Consider the following 27520-nt stretch of genomic DNA (forward strand, 5'->3'; position numbering starts at 1 on the left):
GTATGGCACACTGTGCCAAGATGCAGACTAGCCAAGACCCACAGTCCCAGTGTGGCAGTTATGTGTGTCTCTGTGTGTACGTATATATATATATATATATATATATATATATATATATATAGTCAGTCAGTCATTTTCCAACCCGCTATATCCTAACACAGGGTCTGCTGGAGCCAATCCCAGCCAGCACAGGGCGCAAGACAGGAACAAACCCCGGGCAGGGCGCCAGCCCACCGCAGTATATATATATATATATATATATATATATATATATACACACACTGTATATACACACACACTTCCTATAAAGTATGTATTTTAAATCTTCATTCTTCTGGCCATATGGAGCATAGTGAGCACTACTTGCTGGGCCCTCCAGGGATCTGCTGACAGGCATTTTCCTTAATGTGAAAGAATGCTCTCAATATCCTGTGGTCTGGCCAAAGAAGGAATAAGCAGACACAGGACAGCGAGAGTGAGGTACACTGGGATCCACATAAACCTGTCAGTGATCAATAGCACACCTCACTGCCAATTTGACTAGCCACAAAATACCACTGTAAAAACAGTGAGGACGGAGTCAGGCTCAAGCATGTTATAGCAGTGAGCAGCATATGAAAATTCATCCAAATGAAAAGTGCTTCAGTAGTAGCATACACCTGAACACAGAGAGCTTCCATTACTCAGAATGAGACAAAATATTTACAACTCTGAAAATTCAGGGATCTAATATGCTATTTACAGCTGCTTCCAGAGCAGAGTCTGTGTGACCCACGGCATGGGTTTGCCCTGGAGACATGCAATTTTGGGAATTCTTGTGTTCCAGAATGCTGCCAATTGCTGTCTGCATGTGTCCACTTATGGGTGCCTCCTTTTCCGAGGTTGAAGCAGGCAGCTCCTTAGAGAGGGATATAGTCCTAAAGGTCTCTGTGGGTGTGGATACATTTTTTTGCTCCAAATGCGGATCATCTTTAGAGCATGAAGAAACTGGTTCTTCTTTTTTTGTCTGGGTCAGGCAGCAGAAGTCCTCAAGGAAGCCATCTGAAAAAATCAAAGAAAGGCACAGAAATGACAAAAAATATATATATATTTAATTTGGGAATCAACTACTAAGAAAGTACATGCCTCACCTGGATCCATGAGAGCAAGGCGCTTGTCTCGGGTCAGGTTGGCTCTCTCTTCCTGATTGAATGTTCTGTCAATCATGACCATCTCTGAGGAGGGGTTCAATCGCTGTAAAGAAACATAACATATGAAATCTGACAAACAAGAGCAGATCACTCAGTTCGTCAAGTGTGTTTGTTTAGCCAATGGCTGAGCTGTTTCAGTATCACATCCAGATATTTCTTAAAGGTTGTCAAGGTTTCTGCTTCAACTACATGACTCGGTACTTTGTTTCAGGTGCCCACAACTCTTTGAGTTAAGAAGTGCTTTTTGGCATCATTCCAAAAAGGCAATCCCTCTTAATTTCCACTGGTGTCTTCAAGTACATTATTCACCATTAATATAAAAATTCTGCTGGATCTATTTTATCAATGCTTTTGAGAATTTTGAAGATCTATATCAGGCTGCCATGCAGTTTCCACTGTTCAAGATTAAACAGGTTTAATGTTCTGAGTCCTTAAGCCCTTGGATACACTTGGTTGCTCTACTCTGAACAGCCTCAAGTGCTGCTATGTCTTTCTTGTAGGGAGGTGCCCAGCACTGCACACAATGCTCCAGATTGTGGTCTCACAAGTGTATATACAGTCTGAGCAAAAAGTCTCCCTTGATTTATATTCAACAGTTTTTATTATATAACCTCACACTTTATTTGTCCTTTTAAATAGCTTCTATACATTGCTTAGATCATTTTTTTCCAACATAACATATTAAGTTTGAGAAGCAGAGATACTGCAAATAAGAGTATGAGCCAAAAGGCAAGAGGCAAGCACATACCTTGGCCTCCTCCAGGAGCAGCCATCTGTACTTGTTCAGCATTGCCTTTGTCCTCAACAGCACCTGCTTTGCAACCGCTTCAAACTCTTCATCCACTGTAGTAATCAAAACAAAGAAACACATATCATACCTCAGGTCAAAGCACCCCTTCATCCTCTCTTTAGCTTTCAAAAGTCGCTCCCTCTAATACCTTTAGTGAACTCTTCTTCAGAGGGCAAAGAACCTTGAAAGACATGATAGGGCAGAAGTCTGCGAATAGCGTCATCTAGAGAGGAAAAGTGATCCCTGTCTGCAGTTTGGACAGAGGCTTGGTCTTTCTGTAGCTGCTCTAAAATGCTATAGTGAAAACAAAAGCAGGTAGTTAGGTCTTTCCAGGGAGGACTACAGAGGAACTCTTCAAGCAGTAACAATATCGACACCAACATTGAGTTCCTCTGAAACTACCCCAATTATCCATCCATCCATTACCCAACCCGCTATATCCTAACTACAGGGTCACAGGGGTCTGCTGGAGCCAATCCCAGCCAACACAGGGCGCAAGGCAGGGAACAAACCCCGGGCAGTGCGCCAGCCCACCGCAGGGCACACGCACACACACACACACACACCAAGCACACACTAGGGACAATTTAGGATTGCCAATGCACCTAACCTGCATGTCTTTTGACTGTGGGAGGAAACCCACACAGACACGGGGAGAACATGCAAACTCCACGCTGGGAGGACCCGGGAAGTGAACCCAGGTCTCCTTACAGCAAGGCAGCAGTGCTACCACTGCGCCACCATGCCACCCCTACCCCAACTAACTACCTGAATCTTACGTTTCTCTGGGACAGCACATGGTTCTGCCCACTTCCAATTAAACAAGCAGAAGGGTACTCACAAGGTGCTTTTTGTTAGCTGATGAGATGCCTGTCTCTTTTTTGCTGCAGAAGCCTGAGAACAAATAAAAATCCTATTTTATCTTCATAGTTCCTAAACTAAATGTTCGTGATGCTGCACTGTTAAACAGTATGATCATATCCATTTCCTATTTCTTATGTCGGAGCAAATAGTAACCCTGATTTCATTAATAAACAGTAAATAGTAAAAACAATAGGAAATAGTAACACTGGTTTCATTATAGGCAGACTGACCAGAGCAGTTAATGATTCCAGAAAAAAACAACTGAATCAGAAGAAGGTATCTAAAATAAAGCCACAGTTAAAATCAGTTTCACTTTGACCAGTATAGGACCTGACTGAAGTAAGCTACTCACAAATCTAGTTTGACCTTAATTTTTCAATAACCTGGGGTGAGCAACAGCAGTCCTGCAATACAGTCTGGTGTTTAATCAGTAACATCACCAGTCTGTGCAAAACCACTAATGGCACTAGTCAGAACTTGGCCCATACATGCTCATCCTAGGATGACCCATCAGTAACTCAGTACTCTGCTGAAGTGGCCATTACAAAATACATTTATGTTAAATTGTGGTTTTCTAAGATTCGCACCCGAACACCGTGCTGCAGAATGGAGTGTCCAGCCACTTTGTTGGGAGGTCCATTCTCCACAAGTGGTGTAGGTCCCCCTGAGCTCTTCAAAACTGAAAGAAACACACAGAGCAAGAATGTAAGTAACTGCTTCTCCACCCTTTATATCGATTGCCCACTACTTTCCCCTCCGGTTTTAACTTTATCAATGTTGGCTTTACAGTTTTACATGCTGTACTCAAGAAAAACGTACAGAAATTGTCGATGTGGTACGCTGCTTAATATATCTCTGATGGTATCAAACCAATGTAAGTGAAGAAAGCCTATCTACGCTCTCATGGTCTCACCTTTTTTATTTAGGAGGTTTGCCATGTGTCCTTGTCTAGGCTCTTGAGGCTTTGAAGAAAGTCCTGGAGAAGTCTGCACTTGTGCCTCTAGAGTAACCTGCTGAGCACATAAGGATACAAACAGGATGGGTAAGACTGGGGAAATTTTGAGGGAAATATCTTCAATATAGTGACCTCTGTGGAGTAATTTAGAATACATTTAAATCGTGTCTGCATGTTGTTCCATGCGAATTTTACTTTAGTATGAAAGACATATCTACATATTCATTCCATAAAAAATAAATACATTGATTCAATGCACTCAAACCTCTAAGCTAACACACCACACACATACACATATATTTTTTTAACCTGCATTTTTTACAGTTTCATGCCAATAGGTGGCAGCACCTGATTTACTCTGTATTTTACGGCAGATCTGAACCTACTGGGCGTGGATATGGGAAGACTGTCTGGGACCACTAAAGCAATCAGTACTTCAGAAGCTGCAGAAGAGTTTCCCCTGGGGACAAATAAAGTATCTATCTATCTATCTAAAAGAAAAAACAGAGGTGATATCTGACAGGTCCCTGATGATGAATGCCAATCAGCTCCACTGTTTAACTTAAATGGCTACAGATTAGGAATGGCAAAACATTCCAAAACAAGCAGAAATATATGTGGTAGTGTGGCACAGCAGCTAAGGCTTTGGAATTCAAACCCTGAGGCTGTGGGTTCAAATCCCATTGCTGATGTCAAGTCAAGCTGGGGAGCATGCACTTGTACAGTGTGTTGCCACACCCACCACACGACGACACAGCTCGGGATCCTGGTTCGCAACCCCCCAGGCAGACACACAGTCCAGTCCCACCCTACAGAAATGACCCTCTATCTGCCACAGCCAGATGTTACATGGGTGACCTCTTGGCCTGGTCTAGCCACTCAGGTCCCCAGCAATGAGGATCCTACGAGCGCGATCACCCTCGGGGAAACGCGCCACATGGCCGTAGTGCCGCAACTGACACTCCCTCACAATGCAGGTAATGTGCCTCATTCGGGACTCCATGAGCAACACAAAGTCAAACCAACGGAACCCAAGGATTTTCCGGAGAGACACAGTACCAAAGGAGTCCAGTCTTCATCTCGGGTCACTGGATAGCGTCCATGTCTCGCAACCATATAGCAAGAAAGGAAGCGCCAGGACTCTAAAGACTTGGACCTTCGTCGTTTTGCACAGATATCATGAGTGCCACACACCCCTTTTCCAGCGACCTCATGACCCCCCCACAATCTCCCAATCCATCTACGGACTTCAGAGGAAGAGTCACTAGAGACATGAATGTCACTGCTGAGGTAATTAAACCTCACAACGAGGTCGATATTCTCTCCGCAGACAGACACATTGCTGATGGCTGTGCATAAGAGGTCATTAAAGGCCTGGATCATGGTTTTTATCCAGGACACCCGCAAGGCCAGACACTCAGACTCCTCGCTGTGATCTCTGCGGAGTCAATGGAGGCTCTGAACTTCACTTGCCTGTGCTCCAAATGGAAAAACAAAAGAAACGTAACCAACTGTATCTGTCAAATGTTGTAAGTTGCTATGGATAAAGCTGTCAGCCTAATAACAACAATACTCAATTAAATGAGGACAAGACAGTGGTAAAGCAGCACCACCAGGACAATGGGATTAAAGCCTAATTCAGAAACTCTGCAAAGTTTGCATGTTTACGCTAGACTCTTACAAATTTTCAAATGGTTACACTGGTTTCCTCTAACATCACAAGTGTAAATTAGGTTGAAATGTGGTTATACACTGGTTTTTAACCAGTATGTGTGGGTGTGTTGATTATTGTGTCTTGTAATGGGATGGTGCTCAATCCAGGGTTGTTTTGTGACTTAGGCACAGTGCTCCCAGAACTGGACTAATCAGGCTTATTCAGTGGATAGAAAAAAGGTAGTATAGAACATTAACAAATAAAAATCCAACAAGTGAAGGAACGATATATAGAAATTATAAACATAAAATACTGTACAAACATAATGGGGTGGAGGTATAATGAGAAACATGATATGAACTCAAAAGGATTGTTCCCTTTTCGATCCTCAATTTCAGCACTCGGTCTCAGTGTGGATTCTGTAACACTGGGACATTGACTGGTAGCAAAATGACCAAAGTGAAGGAGTCAACAGCACAAGGGAAACTAAATCTAGAGCTGCACTGATGAGCATACATGCTGATTGATTAGTTCTCTGTGAAACTCCACCATTCTATAAAATAAACCAAAAGTCATTGCACACAGCCTAAGCCAGGTAACCACACACTGAGTGAATTCTTTGGGGGCACCCTGCCTAAATATTCTTACTGAGGACATGACAACAACTCTACAAACAACTAAGCAAGATATCAAATTCTCTCTGACTGATCAATAAAACTTTGAGGTCTCATACTCTACAATGGTGTGGCACCCCATACTGAGCAAGTTCTTGCCATTCACTTACCATTGCTGGGGTAGGTTTTTCTCTAGGGGGCGCTAGCTCCCTGGTTGGAATAAGTTCTTTTTTAATTGCAGTGTCTTAAGTAACCCAAAACTATATAGATATAATAGTAAAAAGGAGATACCCCCCGGGCGGCACGGTGGAGCAGTGGGTAGCACTGCTGCCTCGCAGTTGGGAGACCTGGGGACCTCGGTTCGCTTCCCGGGTCATCCCTATGTGGAGTTTGCATGCTTTCCCCGTGTCTGCGTGGGTTTCCTCCGGGCACTCCGGTTTCCTCCCACAGTCCAAAGACATTGCAGGTTAGGTGGATTGACGATTCTAAATTGGCCCTAGTGTGTGCTTGGTGTGTGGGTGTGTTTGTGTGTGTCCTGCAGTGCGTTGGCACCCTGCCTGGGATTGGTTCCTGCCTTGTGCCCTGTGTTGGCTGGGATTGGCTCCAGCAGACCCCCGTTATCCAACCTGCTGAATCCAAACACAAGGTCATGAGGGTCTGCTGGAGCCAATCCCAGCCAACACAGGGCGCAAGGCAGGAAACAAACCCCGTGCAGGGCGCACACACATCCACACACCAAGCACACACTAGGGACAATTTAGAATCGCCAATGCACCTAACCTGCATGTCTTTGGACTGTGGGAGGAAACTGGAGTACCCAGAGGAAACCCACGCAGACACGGGGAGAACATGCAAACTCCACGCAGGAAGGACCCGGGAAGCGAACCCAGGTCTGGTAAGAAATCACATAAGAGAAAATAACTTAGCTTTCTTTAAAGACGATTTACGCGGCATTACAGATGAGGAAGCCAATGACAAGACTATCACCGAGGTGGGATCTCGATATATACAGTATGATACATTATAAATATGATACGGTTATTAATTTAGCCACAATCCTGTTTGTGACGCCATTTGTTTTCCTCTAGGGGGCGCAAGGTCCCTGGTTGGAATAAGTTCTTTTGTAATTGCGGCATCTTAAGTAACCCGAAACTATATAGATATAATATAAAAAGGCGATACCCCCCTCCCTTAGTGATACGGCGGTAAGAAATCACATAAGAGAAAATAACTTAGCTTTCTTTAATGACGAATTATGCGGCATAACAGATGGGAAGCCATGACAAGACCTTTGTGTAGAGTCTGCCATTTTCGTCGCTGCGCTGGAAGGATTGTCAGGATCGGATGACGTTATCTCCCATCCGTCCGTCACCTTCCCATCTGTTATGCCGTGTAAATTGTCATTAAAGAAAGCTAAGTTATTTTCTCTTATGTGATTTCTTATCGCCGTATCACTAAGGGAGGGGTATCTCCTTTTTATATTATATCTATATAGGTTCAGGTTACTTAAGACACTGCAATTACAAAAGAACGTATTCCAACCAGGGAGCTAGCGCCCCCTAGAGGAAAACAGGGTAGGACTTGGCTCCCCACAAATCTAAGACCTGCTCATACTAACATGGATGAATATGAAAACAAATTTTTTTTTTTTTTGCTATTTTTGGCCTTATACACTACAACAGCATTTTCAAACACAAAAACAAATTTTTTTCAGAAACGCTTTCCAAAGTGTATAAATTTGTTGTTGCAGAGTGGATGGGGAAAGCTAAGTTAGTTTTTAAAATGCTGATGTGTGATTTTTATGCTATCAGTTTTGTTGTGATAATGCCCTTGTGGCCCCCTCATCTTTACAGCGAGGATTATAATTTTGAAACTTCTCTGCATTAGCTGATGAAAACTGCATCAAATTCTATTTTCTCAATATCTTTGGCCACCTTCTGCATATTTGCAACTTTTAAAAGCAGTTGCACATGGTCTGCCCAGATAAAAGTTGGGTGTTGTGTTTTCTGAAGGTGATCTTGGTTTTCTTTATAGTTTCAGTATTTCAATAAAGTTCTCATTTGCTCTGTAAACAAAAATTGCTCTTAGCTGACAAACCGCACATGCCCAGTCATTAAAAGTTGTACGCTTTTAGTGTTTCCGTGATAATCTGAAAAAGCTAGTGTGAACAGAAAGCTTTTGAAATGAAAGCAGTGTTTTAAATGTATCCAAAATAGTGTGGACTAAGCAGATTCTAAAAATGAGAGCACGAGGTGTCAAAATTACCCCCCCCCCCCCAACGCCAATCCAAGCTCTAATGTTTTGAACATGCAAGATTCTAACCCTCCTATACACTCCTCAAAGAGAGTCTGAAGATGCACCATCTCAACATTTCTTAGTGAGGCCCTATCTGATTTTCTCTTCATCTCACTTAGAATAATGTCAGTGAGGCCCGGTCCACTGTCTGTTCACACATCTTCAATGAAGCACTGCCCAATCTGTTGTCTTCACAAAGATCATGTACAAAACCATCACTGCCAAGCTGTGAACCTTTACACTACAAAACGATTTTATTTACTCCTTAATCAACATTTGTACATGCACCCCTGTTAGGTGTCTCGTTGACTCTAAAACTCAGTAAGGCCCCCTCTATCTCCTACATACACGGTGCCCCAAAAGTCACTATCACACTTCCTTTTTTCTATTTCATTCCAGATGTCATTCGGAGAGACTTAAGCCATCAGCATATGACAACTTATGCTTTGCAGTTTTTGTAAACATATCATTCCCTTTACCATGGCGCCCCTCCCCACTTTGACAGGTTTGTCAGAGATTTCCAGAACATCAAGTTTCCTGACCGATGGATCAGTTGAAAGGGTCCCCTCGAATGGGCTCCGCGCTCCCCTGACCTTACACCTTGTGACTTTTTTTTTGTGGGGCTATATCAAAAGCAAGGTGTATGTCACAAAGCCACATAACCTGTCACAGCTTGAGGAAAGAATCCGCACGGCCTGTAGCAAGGTCGGGGAAGAGATGCTGCAAAACGTCAGAGAGGCTTGCATCTGAAGGTGGCTGAAAGTGCTCAAAAATGGAGGCGTTCACGTGGAGGTATACAACTAGTCTTCAAGGCGTTGGAACGTGATGGCAAGCTTGGCAAGTAAAACTGCAATGACTCCTTTGTTGATGCTAGAAATATTAATAAACTCAGTTTCTTGTGTAATTTTTTGAAATTTATTAAAAGTGTATAGTGACTTTTGGATATAGATATGCACCATCCAATAAGCAATTACTACACTCACTCACATTCTGTGAAAGCTCCTCTCAGCAAGGACTCACTTACTAGGCAGCAATTAAGTACTGTTACATATCAGAGAAGATTCTCTGCTAGTCATTTTGCTCCACCCTCACCCCCTTAGACTAATTCAGATAAGCGGGGCAGACATTTCGTCTAAAAGAAGCCGGAAGCTTCAAGGTAAGGTGGTAATATTCACTGATCATGCTGCTGAAGAGTGTGGCGAAGTGTTGCATGTTGGTTAGCACAAGTAAGAATTTCACTGTACTCAGTTGGCGTGACAACACTGATCCTATAACATTCTTGGTTGGTCTCATTAATTATGTTATACTGAACCATGAATATCTTACTTAACTAAAAACAAACTGATCAGAGAGTCACTTCCTAATCCATTTTTGTACCTTGTTAACCAACTTGTAAAGTACATACCTGGTTCTGTCCGAACTGCTGCTGCTGCAAAGATGAATTATCCTGTTGCTGGTTGCTTCCTAAAGGGATAAGGAACTGATGTCCTACGCTTGGGGGGCACTGTGGCTGAACTTGTCCCTGTGAAAGCAGGATTTGCTGGGAATTGAAGCCCTGAACTGAAGGTTGAGATTGAGTCTCATAGCTGCTAGGGATGGGGCTGTTGGACTGTACAACAGCAAATTGGTTTTGGATCTGCATGCCATGGATGGTCCCTAAAGGAACATTTGCTCTGACCTTGGACATGTCCGGTTGGGGGGCTGCCAGGTGCACAACAGCTGGTGAGACTTGCTGATGGACTATAAATTGACCCCTAGGTGACATAAGATTCTGCCCAGCAATCAACTGCACGGGTGTGCCATGCTGGGGGAAAATGGATTCCGAATAGGGAGTGTTACTGGCAACTTGTGCAGAAGGTTCAGAGGAATTTACAATTGCTTGGCTTTGTCCAGCCTGCCCATTCAGTGTTTGCATTCCTTGGTTTGCGTTGCTGGATGTAATGGGACGGGAGGTGGGGAGAAGAAATTGGTTGTGAGGCAAGCAGGAAGGGTGCTGGTGTATGCTACTTGCGATGCCCCCAGGGTGGACAATCTTGCTCATCCCTGGCTGGTTGATAATACTGACAGTCATTTGCTGCTGGTCCATTTGAGATGAAGAGACTGGAACAAAAGGGTTGCTCTGCTGTTGTACACCCACACTATTGACACTGTAAACAGCATGCCGACCATCCACCATAGGCTTGGGCTGAATGTTGATTGGGCCTTTCTGATTTCCAAGGGGCTGTGATGGAGTCCTCTGAATGATGATATTTTGCAGTGGTAAAGCAGTTTGCATTTCACAGCCTTTGAACGGCAAACTCATATGTCCACTTAGTGAGTTGTTAAAGATATTGCCACTGCCAAGGTTTGCAGAATTTGCCTGCCTTTGAACAAAGAGCCCACTACCCACATTAGGAGAAGATGACTGGCCGTGCTTGAGAAGAATCTGGGAGCGATCCAGATGGTTTATTGTCATTACTGAGGGCTGTGTGTTAAAGGAGCCTAAAAGCTGAATGGGCCCACTTGGGTTATTGTTGTGTGACTGCACACCAGAGAAGGGTGGGAATTGAGAGAGGCCCATGTTACCCAAGTTAGAGGTGTCGTTAGCTACTTGTGTAGCAAAGAGGTGACCAGGGCTGAGACCTGAAGAGGACTCCAGAAACGCCTCCTGCGCCAATGTCTGTTCTGTGATGTTGGCTTCCTGCAGTGACTTCTGCAGAATGTCAAAAGGTTGCTCCTCTCCCAGCTCTGTCTCGGTCCCTGGAGAAGAGCCATCTTCCTCCAGAAAGTGCAAACTGTTAGATAATGGCAGACCCTCCACACCAGGGCTGCCCAGATGCTTAGTCACATCCTTCAGGGTGGTGCTCTGTAGTCAAAAGAGAGGGGAAAAAAAATTGAAAGCAAAAAATAAATTGATTCATGCCAAAGGTCATCCATACAGCTTTCGCACCATGACAAGGAAGGCTGGGCTCACTACAAAAGTGACACAGCGTCACTCACCCACTGATCCACACTCTGCACATGACACAACAGAGGCCTGAATGAAAGTGTCCCTCACCTGTCACCTCTTCCCTACAAACAGACACAACAGAGCAATGATTTAGTGCTGCTCATATTTCAGTCCCCTCTCTCACCACAAATTCCCACTTCACAATGGCAGTCACCCAGCCAGCCATTCCTTGTCATGAGAGTTACAATGCTGTCTTCCCTGACTGGCATTCTGGTTCCAGGATTCAAAAAGATGCCAGCCATGGTACTTACAGTCGTACTAGCAAACAAAGAGCTGGCTGAACTGAATGTGGTCCTGTCCAAATCCTCTTCATCAATCTGTAAAACACAGCATAGGGATGATTACCTGACCGGGCCTTATCTAACGATAAATGACTTTATAGTGTAATAGCCCAAACCCACAGCAAACTGCAAGTGTGCCAGTGCTATTAAGGGTGATTTAAAAACCTTCATTCTTTCAGTCATAAGGCAGGAGGTGCAAGTTTTCAAACTGACTTACTGCTTTTCTGCTGGTGCCATGAAGGTAGGCATTCAGTGCCTGCACGTCCCTGGAGGAGAGAGGAAACAATGATGAGAGAGGAAGAATATGTGCATCTAAACAAAACAGCTCCCAGCACTTGATTTGCTCATATCTTAGTACCACATGACTGCAGCTCCTTGGTATTTCTAATGACAAAGTCAAATTTCAATCCATTATTGCCAGGAGCAATTCTGATGAATGCATTTGGTGACCAGCATAGGAATCTGCTTTGGCTAACTTACCCAATAATGTCTAGAAGCCGGCGGTCATCTTCATCCTCCATGACAACTGCAAATGTGAGAAACTCTGTTAAAGTTGACCCAGCTGTTGAATTATCAAAGTTTACATCTTTTTGTTCCAGCTGCTTACAACATCAGGCAGTAGGATGGAAAGCAAAGGAAGGAGCCATATTCTCTACAAATAACATTTACCTGAACCTGCACTGTGCCATCATACCAGCAATAAAGCCATCTGTGCTTAATGTGCCAGCACTGCAGCAGAAGTTCTCTATACTTCAATTGAAGTAAAATGGACAGCAAAGTGCAAAGACATGTGCTTAAAGCTGACAGTGTGTCTACAAATTATGTTCATTAAAGGTCAAGGACAGGAGTAAGAATAATGCTTACCGAGAACTAACAGCCACATACCTGTCATTCACGTGTGCACGGTCAGACATTTTCTAGATGTTTTACTCCTTCCACACGCATTGCCCATTAAATAAATGCCCTCTGACTCATCCATTGGTCTCCAGTCTTTTTAAGACTTCATGCTCTGTGGAAAAAATGTAAGAACACAGCACAATATTATTCGATATGACTAACAGTTTGAGTGAAGATGCTGGCTTGTCATTATGTAGTACACAACCTGTACAAACAAGTGTCACAGAGAGTTCTTCTTCCTATACAAAACATTGAGCACACAGCTTTACAAAAATCAAACACCTCTGTCTCAATAAAACCCTCCACAAAACAATCTGCTTGTTTCACTTTGTCACCAATTGACAAATAGAATAGCACAGAATATTAGAAACCAGTAAAGGCAGACTGCACAATAACGTGCAGTGAATACACTTGACTTCGTTTCATCCTCTTTCTCTGTATGTTTAGCATTTGTTTGCTCACAGGTTGATGCGCTTGCTGCTTTGTGAGCAGCTTTTTATCTCCACTCTATCGGCCTGCTTCTTCTCTTCTTTTGTTGGCATCTTTTCACGTTAAAACTGATTAAGTCAGTTTTTGTGTTGCAATGACTTAGTACGTTTTTCTTAATTTTTCACATAAGCTGGTAATTAAGTGTTCAATCTGCCTCAAGAATGATTTAAGATATGAAGAGGTAGGGGAAATGACCGTACACATGCACCGCACGGCTGCTTTGCTGGCCCCTGTTGAGAGTTGAAACTACATCCATCCATTGTTCACCGCTTATCCATAGTCGGGTCGCGGGGGCAGTAGCCTAAGCAGGGAAGCCCAGACCTCCCTGTCCCCGGCCACCTCCTCCAGCTCCAGAGCCAGTTTCGGTAGCCAAGGGTCAGAACGCCAGGGCTCCCACCTTCGGCCACCACCCACATCACATTGCACCTGACCCCTATGGCCTCTCTTGCAAGTGGTGGGCCCACAAGAGAGCGGAACCACGTTGCTCCTTTGGGCTGAGCCCCATGGTCAAAGGTCCAGCCAGTAGGCGCTCGCCAGCAAGCCCCTCCCCCTGGCCTGGCTCCAGGGTGGGGTCCCGGGTACCCTTTCCCAGGCAAACGCTGATCCTTGATTTGAATCCATGTGGGGTCTCAGGATGGAGTTAGTCTGGATCTTCACCTCAGACCTGTTTGCCTTGGGAAGCCCTACCAGGTAGCATGTAGCTCCCAACAACATAGCTCTGAGGATCACTAGACCGCGCAAGCCCTTCTGCCACGGCAAGGCCTCGAGTTGAAACTACAATATAATAAAAATAAAAAGAGTAATAAAAATCATCACCCCAAAAGCGGACACATAGTATATGTGTACCAAATTTCAGGTCAATAGGTCAAACAGTTTGTGAGCTACAGGTGATTTAAAATCCTGGACAGACAAACGGACAGTCACGGTAGCAAATTATATAGAAAGATGACAACTGACCCCCCCAAAGGCAAGGCTGAGATGAAGCAGAAAGGCAAGCAAGTAAGTGGAGTAAAATTACACACCCAGTTAAAATATATGCTGTATATTTCTCACAAATACCAGTCACAGTGCAACAAGTGCAATGTTTAATGAACATTTAACTAAAAGGTTTATAGAATATCACTCTGACTTGACGAGCTACAGTTTAGAAACTGAGACTACGACGGAATCAGCATCACACAAGTCAAGCAAATAAAAAGTCAGCCTCTCAGATATTCAGTTACTGTACACAATACCACAGGGCTGGTAACCTATAACTTCGGGGACCTGCCTCAATTCTCCCCGCCTGGTCATAGGTGATGCACTTTTCCGTCATGACACTACGGGTTTGCTCCTCGGTCCTCCAGCCTCTCACCACATCTCACAAACATGTAGATTAACTGTCAACTCTAAACTACCCTGTTATAGCCAGCCATACCCTCATACCCGATACTGCTGGGATCGACTTCAGAAGCCTACGACTATGGAAAGAACAAGGCAGGCTCAGGAAAGTGATGGGTTTTAGACAAGTCTATGTGTGTTCCAGCTTGCAGCATAGTATTTCTATCCAGAGGAGTTTGGGTTTGTCTGCTGTGCAGCTCACTAGGAGTGGGACACTGTGCATGTCGATTTCTGATTAAACACTGATAGCAAGTATGTTGCTTTTTATTTCATAGAACAACAATTGTAATCATACGACTTTCTTTAGGCTCGTTTTGACTTTTAGTTCAATCGATGAACATCACATTTGGCAGGCGCTCGTTTTCTGGTGTAAAAAGATGGATCACGGATCTTTCCTCGAGGTTGGGGAGGAACACTAGAATACAAAATGCTCGAGGAGATTTCTAGTATGAAGCTCAGAAATTTCAAAATAAAGGGACTCGTGGGTGCTGTGTACAAGCAGTAGAGATGTGAAAAAGTAATTAACTAGTCCAACGATATTTTGTACTACGAGGTGATACAGAAAGCTGCGATTTAAAACAAGACAGGACGAGAAGTGATAATGAAAGTAGTGACCATCACACAGAGACATAAGATATTTTAATGAGATTAAACTGTGAAATATACTTTCAAACAGAATGAATGCAGCTGGGTGTTGACAAACCGTTCTCAGGTTGTCTAGTATAGCATTGACCGATCACTAGGAATGAAAACCATGGGACAGTCCAGATGAAGCAGACATCTAGTCCACCACTGCAAAACTGAAAGCATCAACACATTTATGTTAAATAATGAATCATGTACAAAAATGAAAAGTGGAATTGAATGGATACTACCTTCAAAGTGGAACCAGACGGTCTTTCTTTGCATAATTGGGCATGACAATCTAGAACAGGGGTGGGCAATGTCGGTCCTGGAGGGCCGCAGTGGCTACAGGTTTTCATTCCAATTCCGTTGCTTAATTAGAAAGCAATCCTTGCCAATCTCAGACCTTATTTAATCTTACGGCTTGTTACTCTACAATGTAAGGTTCTTATATCGTAGATTTTTTCCTTTCCAAGTCATGTCAAGTCAAGTCGGGGAGCAGGCACTGGTACAGCGTGTTGCCGCACCGACTACACGACGAAACAACTCGCGATCCCGGTTGGCAACCCCCCAGACAGACATGCCCATCCAGTCCCACCCTCCAGAAATGACCCTATATCTGCTGCAGCGAGGTGTTACGTGGCGGTCCCCTTGGCCAGGACTCTAAAGACTTGGACCTTCGTCCTCTTGCATAGATATCGGGAGCACCACACACACCTTTCCAGCGACCTCATGACCCCCACACTCTCCCAATCCTTTCCAAGAATATCCTCCAAATGATTTTTGAACCTAAAACATGTAATTTTCAGTCTGTCACATTCTTCTATTAAGTGTTTTTGTTAAATCAAACAGTGCAGAATGAACACACACAGATATAAAAAGAAACAAGCTAGATGGAGAACTGCTGGCTGCTTTGTCATTTACATCTTAGTGCTGATCAGGAGCCATTAAAACACTGAATGCAGTGGTTTAAGATTGAAATAAGCAGTTAAGGGTGGGGGAACCTTAACAAGCGAGACAACTAAAATGAAGCATCAAAATGTCACTTAAGCAATAAAGGACTTCATCAGCAATAATTGACATCTCATTAAGTAATGGGGTTGGAACCAAAACCTGCAGCCACTGCGGCCGTCAAGGACCGACGCTGCCCACCCCTGATCTTGAACAAACTACAAAGCTGCATTTTACACAAACAGCAATACAACATAAAGGTTTCCTGCAGTTTTTAACATATTTCTGACCTTACACCACTTAATGAAAACAAGGCACAACAGTGTTACTTTATTAGTTTAGCATTTCAGGGTTGTTTTAATGCCACACCACAGACATATTGACTTCCAGCTTTCCTATGCAATACCCCAACCATCTTGATGCCTACCAGAGCTGCAAGCTCTCCATTTTTGACTACTGATAACTGTGATAACTGCACCCCACAGTAAGATTTTATATTTACTGATTAAGTAGAACAATTAAAATAGCTGCCACAGGAAATGAACCTTAACCACACCTGGCAAGAAATTAGGCTTTTCTATGCTTTGTAAAAGCAGTAAAACCGCACAAGACGTGGCCCATTGTTTCACGTAGACGGCTTCCTGAAAGGAAATTCGTGCGTGTGTAGCTCATACTTTTAACGTATGCAATCAGCAGACTGTCAGGCAACATTCCAGCAGTTTTCTGTGTGTGTTACTGCTGTAGACAACCTGTGTTTAGCAATGACTTGATAACTGGAACAGACACATGATGAATTATACTATTAAGTACTAATTACAAGTTACACTTGAAAGGCAAAAGAAACGGAAAGCAGCAGGATAATTTACGATTTCGCTGGGGTCTTTTCACAGACAATATTGAAAAATTGGATCCAACAAAATTATCTTTTTAAACAAGCATATAATAAGTAGCTTAAGGTTGCCTTTAACTTATCAAATGCATAAAACAGTTAAGCCAGAAAACGAAGAGTCGCGCCATTGCTGTCCACATTCCCATGGATGCTTTGTATGCTGGCTTTGCGTGCATTAAATTGTTCTGCAAGGGCACGCAATTGCAGGTTACCTCAGCATCAAGGTAATACAGAATGAACACCCGCCCTGAGGAAAATATGAAAGAAAGAAAAACAAAACTCCATCACTGTGGATTTATTAGATACACATGTGGACAATGACAGCAAAAATATTCAAACCAGGCTTGCGTATCTTTATGTTTTGCAGTTTGGAGGAATTTTACTTGTCGCTTTTGGACAGCCATTCCGGCAAGTACTATATGGGTAGCCAAAATCTTAGCAAAGTTTAGAAGCGTCGCACCAGAATAAAAGTATGATGAACAGAATATCTAAGACTGGGACTTAACTAAAAGACTCGTCTGGAGCACCCAGCGTTCTGTGAAGGCAATGAACCACCAGGTAGGCACAGGCAGAGCAGCACAAGAAATGACAAACAACAAGTGCAGTTTTTAGAGTGCTGTATGCTCCTTCCTGTAGCCCTTTTTTATTTTCGCCTCCTATGTTGGTGAGATTTTTAAGGCACTTTATTGAATAAAATAAGCATTGCTGTGAATTAAGCAATTAACTGAAATGATTCCCAAATCTAAACAGCTACTTTGAATTAGGCGTTCCATTAGCCTCTAAGGAGCTGAAAACTGAACTGCACAAATAAAAACAAGTCCAAGTGCATACTTTACTCATGAACGCAGCTTTTGGTCATTTTAGTTATGGGAGTGAACTCGCTTTGTTTCCAGAAGAATTGTAATTTTTTTTTTTTTGTTTTTGTTTTTAAATAAAACACGCAAGTCATTTCCTGCTCCCTTAACGGGCCTTTCCTGTCCCAGCAGGCTATAAATCTTTCTAGGCCGCTGCCCACCGCACCGCCCCGTTCTCCACCATGAGTGCAGTCCTCAAGCAATGCTTCAGTTTCTCACACATTTAAGTCTCAACTTGCAGTTGTACATGATTACAATACTGAACAAAACAAATTAAGAAATCTGAAAGAAGGGTCCCGCTGTTGCATGACTTCCTTTGACGATCAGCAAGTTCTTCTTGCTCAGGCTGTGCACAGAAACTAAATCTTGAAATTCTTCCAGGAGGCAAAAATCAAAGCCATGTACTGTAACTCACACCCTTAAATGGCGAAAGATTTATTCGGGATGAAGGGAACCCAGAACGTGTACGTATATTTCATTTTAAATTCTCCTCCTGAAAACATCACTGGCTCTTATTTTTCTTTTTTGGAGTCTGCAGTACCCCAACCAAGTTGGTTTCAATAACTACAAAAAAAAAAAAACAAGGGTTCCTTCGAAATAAACTTTAGGTAGGAAACATAGTTTTCTGTAAGAATATTTTTATTTTACTGTCATGCAAAGCGCCAAAGGGTGGGGAATTTTAAACTAATAATGAACCGGTGTAAAAACATGCCGAACACAAGGCAGAGTGTCAGACTAAGGCGTCTCCAAAAACAAACCGCTTTACTTAAAGTGTTCCATGCATAAAATATTCCTCTGCAAACCACACTGAGCTTATATATGAATACGTCTATTTTTACAGCTTGCTTAGTTCGTCTGACAGCATAGAGTTTAACATAAAAACCCACCCAGGATGAACACTAGGCGCACAACTGAATAAATAAGCAAGCATCCTCACATTGTCGGGGCTATAAAGTAGACCTGCCCGCATTGGAATGGGCACGCAAGGTACAGACTGTGCGGGCAAACCTGAGCTCAAGTTCTGCTAGTTAACATTACTGCTCGCAGTCAATAAAGTTCTGTCCAAACTGCAGCAGGATCAAAACAAAATAAAAAAACGAGATTGTGTCGTTTTATTACACATTAGCAGTGTCGTAATATTAAAAAGCACAAGGCCACGGTGATAAGAGCTGCCACCTCACAGATTCAGCAGTCTTGTTTTCAATCCTACTGCCAGTCACTGCCTGTGTGGACTTCACACATTCTCCATTTTGTCAGGGTGGGTTTCCCTTTCACACAACCCCCTCCACCCCACCCCACCCCAAAAGGTATGTGCTAACTCATAATTTCAAACTGTTCCCATGTGAGTGTGGGCGTGCACAGGACTGGGCCCTGTGATGGACTGGCACACTGCAAATACTGCTGGGGTGGGCTCTTGTCATTCCATGACCTTGAATCAGATCAAGTGGGACTCATTTTCTTGGAAACCTCTGGGTGTTTTTATAGAAGCCTTGTATATATTAAACGGCCAAGCATGGTGTACAGAAACAGCGCTGAATAACCCATGACACTGAATTTATTTAAGTAGGTATATGATGATTAATTGCTGAATGCTGGTGTGTATATATATGTACTTTTTTATAAACACCACCGGCCAAAGACAACCCTCCTTCAAGACAAATGTGCATATCTCATTAACAACTAGCAGACTTTTCAGAGTGTTGGCGGCTTTGCAAATTTCGAAGGACAGAAGAGACTCTGGCTTGCCATGTCCCTTAGCAGGACGATTCATTTGTGTTAAAATTAACAAATGGTTAAACTGCAGTGTGTACACTTGCACTCGCTTCAACAAGATGGTATTCACACTATGTGCTTTTTAATATTGCTTATTATGGGATACATTTATTCTTGGGGTGTAAATTAGCTATGTTGAATTACCAAAAACAAAACTAACTCAGTGAACCCTGGAGTGTGTGACATCTGAAAGAAACTGAAACTACCTAACAGTTACAGCTAAAGAAGAAATCTGAATCAAAGCATCCAAAAGGGAATTTTCACTTATGTGTGGAAAAAATGATACTTCGCTTCAGAGATTTTTTTTTTGGCAATTACATGGAGTGCATACAGTATGTTTTATTTCAACTGTCATACCAAGGTGTTAACCAATTTACAAGCAAGTTATCTCCTTTCCATAATGAGAACCTAGCAGTCATTGACACAGCATAAAGCTTTCTGTGTTATAGTGCAAGTTTAAGATCACAACTGCAACCATGAAATTATTGCTTCAATCTTTATTAAACTAGGAGGTATTGCCATGTACAAATAGGTACACATTGGTTTATAATAAGCTACTTCTTTCAAATGGAATCAGTGCCAAGGATGCCACTCTCTTACATTCAAAAATGGTTATAATGAAACACCTTAAAGATATGACACAGTTAAATGGGTAAGAAGACACCTGAAATGGCAATTACATTACCAGAGGAAGGTATGCATAAAATTTTATTTACATACAAGTCAATCCAAGTATACATTATGGGATGATGTGTAACACACTCATAAATGGGGGTAAGGAGACAACCCTTGAAATTACAATTACACAGTACAACACAGACCAAGCACTGTAGTCGGAGTTCTTAATGACACATAGAAAGCTAGAGAGTGCCCGCCTATACTCTACAACGCCATGCAGGGCTGTGTTAAACAAGGAAAAAGTTAACACAGTGAGCCTTTACCCAAATGTGTTCAAATGTTGCAAAAACGTATTGTATGTCGGCAAATGCCCCCAATTCTGATCTTGCAAACCAAAATGGAGTAAGTAAGGCACATATAATGCCAATGTCTGAAAGTTTCAGCACTGCCAAACTTGCCTGAGGTGCTCAGGTTACTGGCGATGACCGACAGAAATCCTTAACATTATTACAGAATGAAACGAAGATGACTGCTGCTGCAAAATTGTCTGGGGTACAGTTGAGCAGTGTTTTTATTCAAAATAAGACTATGCACATTCTGAGTCATGTTTTCAAACATACAGTTTCAAATATACGGAAAGAATTACCTGGAGGAGGAATGCAAAGAATCACCTCTGGGGAGCTTTATGTCTTAACTGAATAGCACCAAAAGGTGTAGGATTGGGATTAGCTGCCTATTCGCACCAAAACATGTCCTTAATGCTGCTACAAAAGGAGGAGAAATAAATTTTCGTTTATGAAAAGCCACTTAAAAGCAAAGACGCACTACTGTATTTTTATGCCTTTACATTTCAGCTGTAACAGCGTCTATAAATTGGTACTTTGCTGATTATTTATAGTTGATGAAGTGAGAAGTTGAGCAAAATGGCGTCTTTAATTAGCCAACGAAAAAAGATTAGCTGTCGAGGCAGCTCAAATGGGCCGGAGTTGCCTCAAAAGCTTCCATATTGTTTATCGTTAGCCAACAAAAGGTGCAATTTTGCTTGACTTCTCACTACATCCATAATGGCTAAGATGGTACAACACCCTAGTATTACATCCAACCATCCATCCATTTTCCAACCCGCTGAATCCAAACACAGGGTCACGGGGGTCTGCTGGAGCCAATCCCAGCCAACACAGGGCACAAGGCAGGAAACAAACCTGGGCAGGGTGCCAACCCACCGCAGGACACACACAAACACACCCACACACCAAGCACACACTAGGGCCAATTTAGAATCGCCAATCCACCTAACCTGCATGTCTTTGGACTGTGGGAGGAAACCGGAGCGCCCGGAGGAAACCCACGCAGACACGGGGAGAACATGCAAACTCCACGCAGGGAGGGCCCGGGAATCGAACCCAGGTCTCCAGATCTCCCAACTGCGAGGCAGCAGCGCTACCCACTGCGCCACCGTGCCGCCCCCCTAGTATTACAGTAGATGTAAAATACAGGTTTAAAAACGGACTCTGGGGCCCACGATTTGGAGGTGGTGGTTCACCGGTTACTTGATCCTTAATGAAGTAACAGCCCAATGCTTCAGAATGGTGTTAGAATTGGCTCCGACCTCTGCATGTAATCCTGTAATGGGGTGCAGGAGGCGAGTGGGGCAGACTGAACAAACCTGGGACTGACACTGGAGAAGGAAGCCAGTTCAACACGAGGCAAACATGCACAACCTTGCTAGAATTTAAGTGTTAAGACAGGATGGATCTTGTAAGGTTTAGCAATACATCTAACACTCCTAACATGGGATCAGCTGGCCTATTTTTTCATTTCTGCGGTCTACAAATAGGTAGCGATCACGCCAACACCGCACATCCCGCACAGCTCACGGTCCTAAAGCTCTGAGGCCGAGTGTTGTGTGGTGCCCGTTATTTATTTATTTTTTTTGTTTGACAGGTAACTCAAACACAAAGCATTAACAGTGAGGAATGGAGCATATAGACCATTGATCTGAAATGGCAGAGCAGATCGGGTGAACCGCAAGCAAAATGGAGGTAATTAAAGAGGAGCGAGACGGCAGAAAACAAACAGGACAAAAAGAAAAGCAAGCACTAACAGAAACGAATGAGCAGCTAAGCAAGCGACAAAAGGAACGAGAGATGAATGTAAAGCAGACGGTGACTAACGATTGTTTTTAATCCACTAACGCTGCGTCGGCCGTAATCCCAAGAGCTACGAAATTCCCCCATAATCGCCAAGGACGCGATTGACCCGTCATCAAAAACTGTACCCAGGGAAAAAAAAAAAAAAAGAAAGAATTGCAGAATCCACGTGAAGGCTGGCGCTGAGGAAATCACCGACGCTGCGGCCGTGCCGATTCCAGTTCACGCGACCGATCAAACCCACAAAACGAGCTCTCGGAACGATTTTTTTTTTTTTTTTTAAACGATGCCCTGTAGGCAACACAAACACAAATGGCCTCGACGGAATATTACAAACACATCAACGCGCTTGACCAAAAGGGAAAAACGGATGCCTGACCATCCGCGCTACGGCGGTGACTGCCTTTTCGGCGCGGTGATCTCCGAAGCGCGAGGCGCGGCCATTTTCTCCAAACAGCTGCGCGAGCTTTGGTGCGGGAAGAGGGCGGCTGACAACGACACGCGAAGAAGGAGAGGCTGCACAACCAGGCCCGCCAGCGCACCAGCAGCAGAGGTAGCGACGTGGAGGGAGGAGTTTGCGAAACATGATTTTTCATTCTTTTTCCCCTTTTTTTTCCCCTCTCGTCGACATTGCAGGGGCGGATAGAGAAGGTGAAGCTCATCTCTCTCTCTTGCTTGCTTGCTCGCTCTCGCGGGGGCTTGTCGCCTCCCCGGCTAGGCAGGACTCGGCTCAGTTCGGCCCGCTCACGCGGCCTCCGGAGCCCCCCATTCGCAGCGCCTGGCCCCTGCACATACAAGCGCTGCGATTTGCATACCATCGAGACGATTAAACCGGGCGCGCCGCCCGCCCGCCTCAGCGCCCTGAAACATAATCTCTGCGTTTGGCAACTTTTAATTTGCCCCCTCCCTCCACCTCCTCCTTTTCTAGTGTGCTCCGTGCTGTCTCTCCCCCCCTCGCTCGCTCTCTCTCGCTCTCTCTCTCCTCTTTTCTGTCTCGGACACATTTCTTTCCCTCTCGCGCGCTTCCCTCCCCGAAGGAAGGAGCGCGTGTTTTTTTTCCTTGAAATTTTTATCACAAAATTATAATACACTCAAAGGGAAACTCACCGTCACGAAAAAGCAGAGCCCTGTCAACGGGGTTTCCTCGCCATCGCATCAGGGGCCGGCGGGGCAGTGCCGCTCGTGCAGACAGCAGAGGCAGTGTGCGGGAGCCGCGCGAACTGGGAGCGTCCCAGTGCGAGAGCGCCGGGGAAATGTGCGCTGGTGGGGCGAGCCCCACCGAGACGGAGCAGTGGTGGGGCTAGCAGTGGAGTCTAGAGGGTGGGAGAGGGACCAGTGCATACTGGTGGTGTCCCAGTTAGCGAGAGAGACACACGCGGTAGGAAGAGGAGGAGGGGGGGCAGGGGGAGTTATTACCAGTCCCGGCAGCATTCGGTCCTGCCAAGACTAATGCTCTGGACGGGTGGCTGAAACTCGTGCTAACCGGGGATATACCGAGTAGAACTTGAGCAGTAACCAGTACTGACTATGAAGGGTCCACGTGAAAGAGCTGGGGAAGAAAAAACAAACAGTCCCAAAAGACTGGAAACTTCGTGAGAAACGGAGGGACCGTCACGGTATTCCAAAAGGAAAGCAGGAACCCGCGTTGACTTTGGTGGGAGTGTCCCCAGGAGATGGGAGGGGTCAGAACAGTCGAGAAAAAAAATAAATAAACACAAGACTAGTGCAAGTAGGGCAAGTGCCAGGACTGAGTGAGTAGGTGTGCTGGGCATAGGGTTAGCCAACTACTTATACGGTGAGCATGGCAGCGCTTATAGGGTTGGCACAAATAATAATACATCATTTACTTATAGATGATAAAGGATGGACATTCCTTACACAGCAAGGTGTTGCTTTTCATTTCCTGAGTGAATAAGTGTGCTGGGCATAGGGTTGGCACAAGTGACCAGCTGTTTATAAGGTGATTATGGCGGAGCTTATAGGGTTGGCACAAATAATAATACATCATTTACTTATAGATGATAAAGGATGGACATTCCTTACACAGCAAGGTGTTGCTTTTAATTTCCTGAGTGAATAGGTGTGCTGGGCATAGGGTTGGCCAACTACTTATAAGGTGAGCATGGCAGCGCTTATAGTGTTGACACAAATAATAATACATCATTAACTTATAGATGATAAAGGATGGACATTCCTTACACAGCAAGGCATTGCTTTTAATTTTCTGAGTGAATAGGTGTGCTGGGCATAGGGTTGGCCAACTACTTATAAGGTGAGCATGGCAGCGCTTATAGGGTTGGCACAAGTAATAATACATCATTTACTTCTAGATGATAAAGGATGGACATTCCTTACACAGCAAGGCATTGCTTTTCATTTCCTGAGTGAATAGGTGTGCTGGGGATAGGGTTGGCACAAGTGACCAACTCCTTATAAGGTGAGCATGGCAGGGCCTATAGGGTTGGCACAAATAATAATACATCATTTACTTATAGATGATAAAGGATGGACATTCCTTACACAGCAAGGCATTGCTTTCATTTCCTGAGTGAATAGGGTATGAGGGCAAAGGGTTGGCACAAGTGACCAACTACTTATAAGGTGATCATGGGAGGGCTTATAGGGTTGGCACAAATAATAATACATCATTTACTTATAGATGATAAGGGATGGACATTCCTTACACAGCAAGGCATTGCTTTTAATTTCCTGAGTGAATAGGTGTGCTGGGCATAGGGTTGGCCAACTACTTATAAGGTGAGCATGGCAGCGCTTATAGTGTTGACACAAATAATAATACATCATTTACTTGTAGATGATAAAGGATGGACATTCCTTACACAGCAAGGCATTGCTTTTCATTTCCTGAGTGAATAGGTGTGCTGGGCATAGGGTTGGCACAAGTGACCAACTCCTTATAAGGTGAGCATGGCAGGGCCTATAGGGTTGGCACAAATAATAATACATCATTTACTTATAGATGATAAAGGATGGACATTCCTTACACAGCAAGGCATTGCTTTCATTTCCAGAGTGAATAGGTATGAGGGCATAGGGTTGGCACAAATAATAATACATCATTTACTTATAGATTGTAAAGGATGGACATTCCTTACACAGCAAGGCATTGCTTTTAATTTTCTGAGTGAATAGCTGTGCTGGGCATAGGGTTGGCCATCTACTTATAAAGTGATCATGGCCGGGCTTAAAGGGTTGGCACAAATAATAATACATCATTTACTTAAAGAATGGGCGTTGCTTTTCATTTCCTGAGTGAATAGGTATGCTGGGCTTATAGGGTTGGTACAAGTGACCAGCTACTTATAAGGTGATCATGGCAGGGCTTATAGGGTTGGCACAAATAATAATACATCATTTCTCTCTATTATAATAAAAAAATTCCTGGGATGAGACGTGACTTTTTCAGAGAGATACTTTCACGTCCCACGAGACGAGACTTTTGTGCCAAGAGATTTAACCACACCCGGGGCCGGAAATAAAAGACAAAGAGTAGATGACGTAAGTAGAACATTGCAAAGAATTTAAAAACGTTGGCACAATACACATGCAGAGCAGGTTAGAGATAATGGAAGTACGAAAATTTGAATGTCTCAAAAAAAATGATAGTAAAGATCACAAACAAATGGAAGTTTTTACTCGGTGATATAACGGAACAGCGAAAAGAGATCGAATATATGGACATGGGTGATATGACAGAAATATGTAGATATTGTTTTGATTTAAACTTTAAATTGGAGACTTGTAGATTGTCTAATTTGTGTTGCCATCAGGGAAAAGTAGTGTTTCTTCGCAATGAAGAGGCTTATCCGCGAGAATTAAAAATTTTGTTGTTTGGTGAAAGTGAAATCCACATACATGAGCGGCAGAGACACGAAATGGCTGGCACGTAGCGCAGGCCGGGTGGTTGGCGAGCAAAGCCCTCTAGCACTTATAGATGATAAAGGATAGACATTCCTTCCACAGCAAGGCATTGCTTTCATTTCCTGAGTGAATAGGTATGCTGGGCATAGGGTTGGCACAAGTGACCAGCTATTTATAAGGTGATTATGGTGGGGCTTATAGGGTTGGCACAAATAATAATACATCATTTACTTATAGATGATAAAGGATGGACATTCCTTCCACTGCAAGGCATTGCTTTTCATTTCCTGAGTATCTCTTCAATGTGCTTCAGACACCCTCTGCCCTCCGAAATATTTCATCTGCTGCTTTTCATTTTGAGGTAATAAGCTACAGAAACCAAATATGTCTGTGTGCAAATTCTCTGAAACTTTCATTAATGTTTGGATAGCATGTTTGCTAATACTGATGAATTTGTGTTAGCCCTCTTTCTTTTAATGACCACCTGTCATGGTTATGTGCAGTTTTTAAAAGTGACTTTGTGACAACCTGCTCACATGCAGGCAAAGTTTTAAGTGTGCCAGTTTTTAGAATGGTAAATAAACTCACGTGTGTGAGTATGGCCTACATATTTTTAATTGTGGATACTGTACAGTACGTGTGAACCATGTGTATACATTGTAGATTTCTCTTTATCTTCTCATCAACTTTTTATGCTTCACCCTTCCTTCCAGTGTTTTTTGAGATTCCTTGATTCCCTGACTCTGTTTTAGTAAGACTCTTTTTAGATTAGGAGTACTGGACACGTGACTCCCACTTCCTGGTCATGGGATCCTGGTTTGTAGTTTAAATGCTGGTATTTGTAGTTGTCACTGAGAAGATGGATAACTAAATAGCCCAAAACAAGGAAAATGTCTACTGGTGTTTAGTGGCCCTCTTAAGACCTTTCTTCTCACTATATGCATTTGTTTGGGTGCACTTTTAAGTTTACATTAAGTTTATACATAAGAGCACAATTATGTTGTGTAACCAAAGCTGAATTATTTCCAGTTGGGAAATTGCTTGCATTGCATATTTTTTTAGTGCCCTTAGGCAACGTACTGTATTTGCCAGAAATGGGTAGGACTTCGGTGACAGTTTCAGATGTGCATCTCGGTGGCTTTTTGTGGACTCTGCATGTTCATCCCCAAGGTTTATTGACCCAATATGTGTATTGATCAGTGATGCAGTGTAGTGTGAGAAGATACCGCTCTTTTGTGTTTTGTAATAGGTGATCATCCAGGGCCTAGTTGAACATCTTGGAGGATGCAACAAAAACAAAATTATTTTAACATTTGTGTTTTGGGGTCAGATACTTGAAATCAGTGGTTGACCAATGAGGTAGGATTACAGTTAGGTGGGC

The 27520-nt window shown here is 43.5% G+C and overlaps 1 protein-coding gene and 1 long non-coding RNA gene across 11 annotated transcripts; one reads left to right on the plus strand and one right to left on the minus strand.

The window, feature by feature from the left end:
- Positions 1 to 565: 565 nt before the first annotated feature.
- On the minus strand, positions 566 to 23494 carry bicral (BICRA like chromatin remodeling complex associated protein). Of its 5 annotated transcripts, none has more exons than XM_028820429.2 (13): positions 23365 to 23491; positions 12518 to 12641; positions 12113 to 12158; positions 11850 to 11898; positions 11603 to 11668; positions 9768 to 11207; positions 3758 to 3854; positions 3432 to 3523; positions 2822 to 2874; positions 2129 to 2274; positions 1939 to 2033; positions 1131 to 1233; positions 566 to 1041 (listed from the first exon to the last, which is right to left on the minus strand). In XM_028820429.2, exons 2-13 carry the CDS (start codon positions 12522 to 12524, stop codon positions 719 to 721), a joined length of 2517 nt encoding a protein of 838 aa, XP_028676262.1. In that variant the 5' UTR covers positions 12525 to 12641; positions 23365 to 23491; the 3' UTR covers positions 566 to 718. The 5 variants fall into 5 exon arrangements, with proteins under 5 accessions (XP_028676262.1, XP_028676260.1, XP_051775505.1 ...); XM_028820427.2 differs by having other exon boundaries at positions 3758 to 3857; XM_051919545.1 differs by lacking the exon at positions 23365 to 23491 and adding an exon at positions 23073 to 23339 and having other exon boundaries at positions 3758 to 3857.
- Positions 23495 to 23692: 198 nt separating this feature from the next.
- On the plus strand, positions 23693 to 26374 carry LOC127525978 (uncharacterized). Of its 6 annotated transcripts, none has more exons than XR_007933593.1 (3): positions 23693 to 24143; positions 24621 to 24649; positions 26274 to 26374. It is a non-coding gene; the product is annotated as an uncharacterized LOC127525978 (long non-coding RNA). The 6 variants fall into 6 exon arrangements; XR_007933592.1 differs by lacking the exon at positions 24621 to 24649 and adding an exon at positions 25106 to 25134; XR_007933596.1 differs by lacking the exons at positions 24621 to 24649; positions 26274 to 26374 and adding exons at positions 25106 to 25179; positions 25586 to 25620.
- Positions 26375 to 27520: the final 1146 nt, after the last annotated feature.

This window comes from Erpetoichthys calabaricus, chromosome 15, assembly GCF_900747795.2.
Source record: "Erpetoichthys calabaricus chromosome 15, fErpCal1.3, whole genome shotgun sequence".
NCBI lineage: Eukaryota > Metazoa > Chordata > Cladistia > Polypteriformes > Polypteridae > Erpetoichthys > Erpetoichthys calabaricus.

What these genes read in the sequence shown, in the direction of transcription:
- bicral (XM_028820427.2), bottom strand. An exon ending in AGCAGTTCGGACAGAACCAG is followed by an intron (nt 3,858 to 9,767) that starts GTATGTACTTTA and finishes TTATGTGCTCAG; the next exon opens with CAGGTTACTCTAGAGGCACA. An exon ending in AAACCTCCTAAATAAAAAAG is followed by an intron (nt 3,524 to 3,757) that starts GTGAGACCATGA and finishes TGTTTCTTTCAG; the next exon opens with TTTTGAAGAGCTCAGGGGGA.